This window comes from Serpula lacrymans, assembly GCF_000218685.1.
Source record: "Serpula lacrymans var. lacrymans S7.9 unplaced genomic scaffold SERLAscaffold_11, whole genome shotgun sequence".
In the NCBI taxonomy this organism is placed as follows: Eukaryota; Fungi; Basidiomycota; class Agaricomycetes; order Boletales; family Serpulaceae; genus Serpula; species Serpula lacrymans.
The window spans coordinates 1,621,596-1,622,845 of NW_006763300.1; the positions used below are offsets into that span (position 1 = coordinate 1,621,596).

General features: G+C 43.4%; 1 protein-coding gene across 1 annotated transcript; it reads right to left on the reverse strand.

Annotated features, from left to right (window-relative positions):
- Positions 1–276: 276 nt before the first annotated feature.
- On the reverse strand, positions 277–566 carry SERLADRAFT_441193 (uncharacterized protein; the record flags this gene model as incomplete). The annotated part of the gene is made up of 2 exons (XM_007321699.1): positions 277–372; positions 450–566. The coding sequence occupies 2 exons, from the start codon at positions 564–566 to the stop codon at positions 277–279; spliced, it is 213 nt and encodes a 70-aa protein (XP_007321761.1).
- Positions 567–1,250: the final 684 nt, after the last annotated feature.

Sequence of the window (1,250 nt, forward strand, 5' to 3'; positions counted from 1 at the left end):
ATAGACCAATCAAGGGTTGCCAATGTTAGAATCGGGCAGGATTCCAATCTTCTGGAAGTCTTCAAGAAGACATTTCCTCAGAAGAAAAGGTGCGCCTTGATGGAAATGAAAATTATTTATGGAAAGACGGGCTCTTTCATTTTAAAAACAAAATCTATGTGCCTGAGTCCGCAAGGATCAAGGCAATAGACAGACATCACGACACTCCAGTGGCTGGGCACCCTGGGTGGCAACAAACAATGGAGTTGATGGTCCGGAGATAGCCATAGTAGGCTTTCATTCAGCGCTGTGCTTTTGGTTTTGGTATGTTGCACCGAGTGATTTCGGCGAATGCTCGCAGTGCAAGGGTGTCATGCGAGCAGATGCTTGAGTCTGAAAGTGAAAGACGATTGAGGAGAAAGCCTTTTGTAAAGAGATAAATCCCCGCCAGGTGTACAAAAAGCACCCACAGAAGGAGGTAAATCTGCTTGGACAACATGAAGTTTCATGCGTCTTTCCGAAACACTACAGAACACCTTCAACTCCAACCCAGGGATAGCCAAACCCCCCAAGGAAAAATTGGTCATAGCAAGGAAGGTCCGGCGTGGCCTCCGGCCACGCCAGGTGCCAGGAAAGTCCACCGAATTTTCAGCCACTATACTGGGGCATAGTACATCAATTCTAGCTTTCTTTCAGTTTTTTCTTGCTAGCTAGTCTTTTATAGATTAATCAAACTCATATGTAAATAATATCAAGGCTAAAAGTGTTGCTCAATATGTGTATTCAATACTCGTTGCTAACTTTGATTTTTGACTGTGGCTTGCTACTGTGGTAGTAAATTTCTCGCGCGCATGCGCGCGACTAAGCTTGCATGTTATCTCGAGACAGCTGTTCTGCTCGAAAAGCCTCATGATTTTTTCTCGCGTCGGTGACGTGAGAATATGAATATTAAGCATTATTTTATATTATGCATTATAAGTCAGGCTCAAGGCAAGTCAGTAAGACCATGTACTACTATAGTACCAGTAAATGTCCAGCTCACACTCTAATTAGTGAGGTAACAAGATATCCAGCCTGCTATGTATCTGGGCCATTAAATCATTATCATAATGAGATACCATGACATGGTAAAATACTAGGGAGTAGTAATTAAACTACTATACTTCTACTGCTGACTCGAGCCCATAAATTCTTGAAACCTAGGGTAAAAGCAATCGGTCGGGTCACGTGACCAACGGTCAGAACGGTCAATCGGTCAATCGGTCGACCAA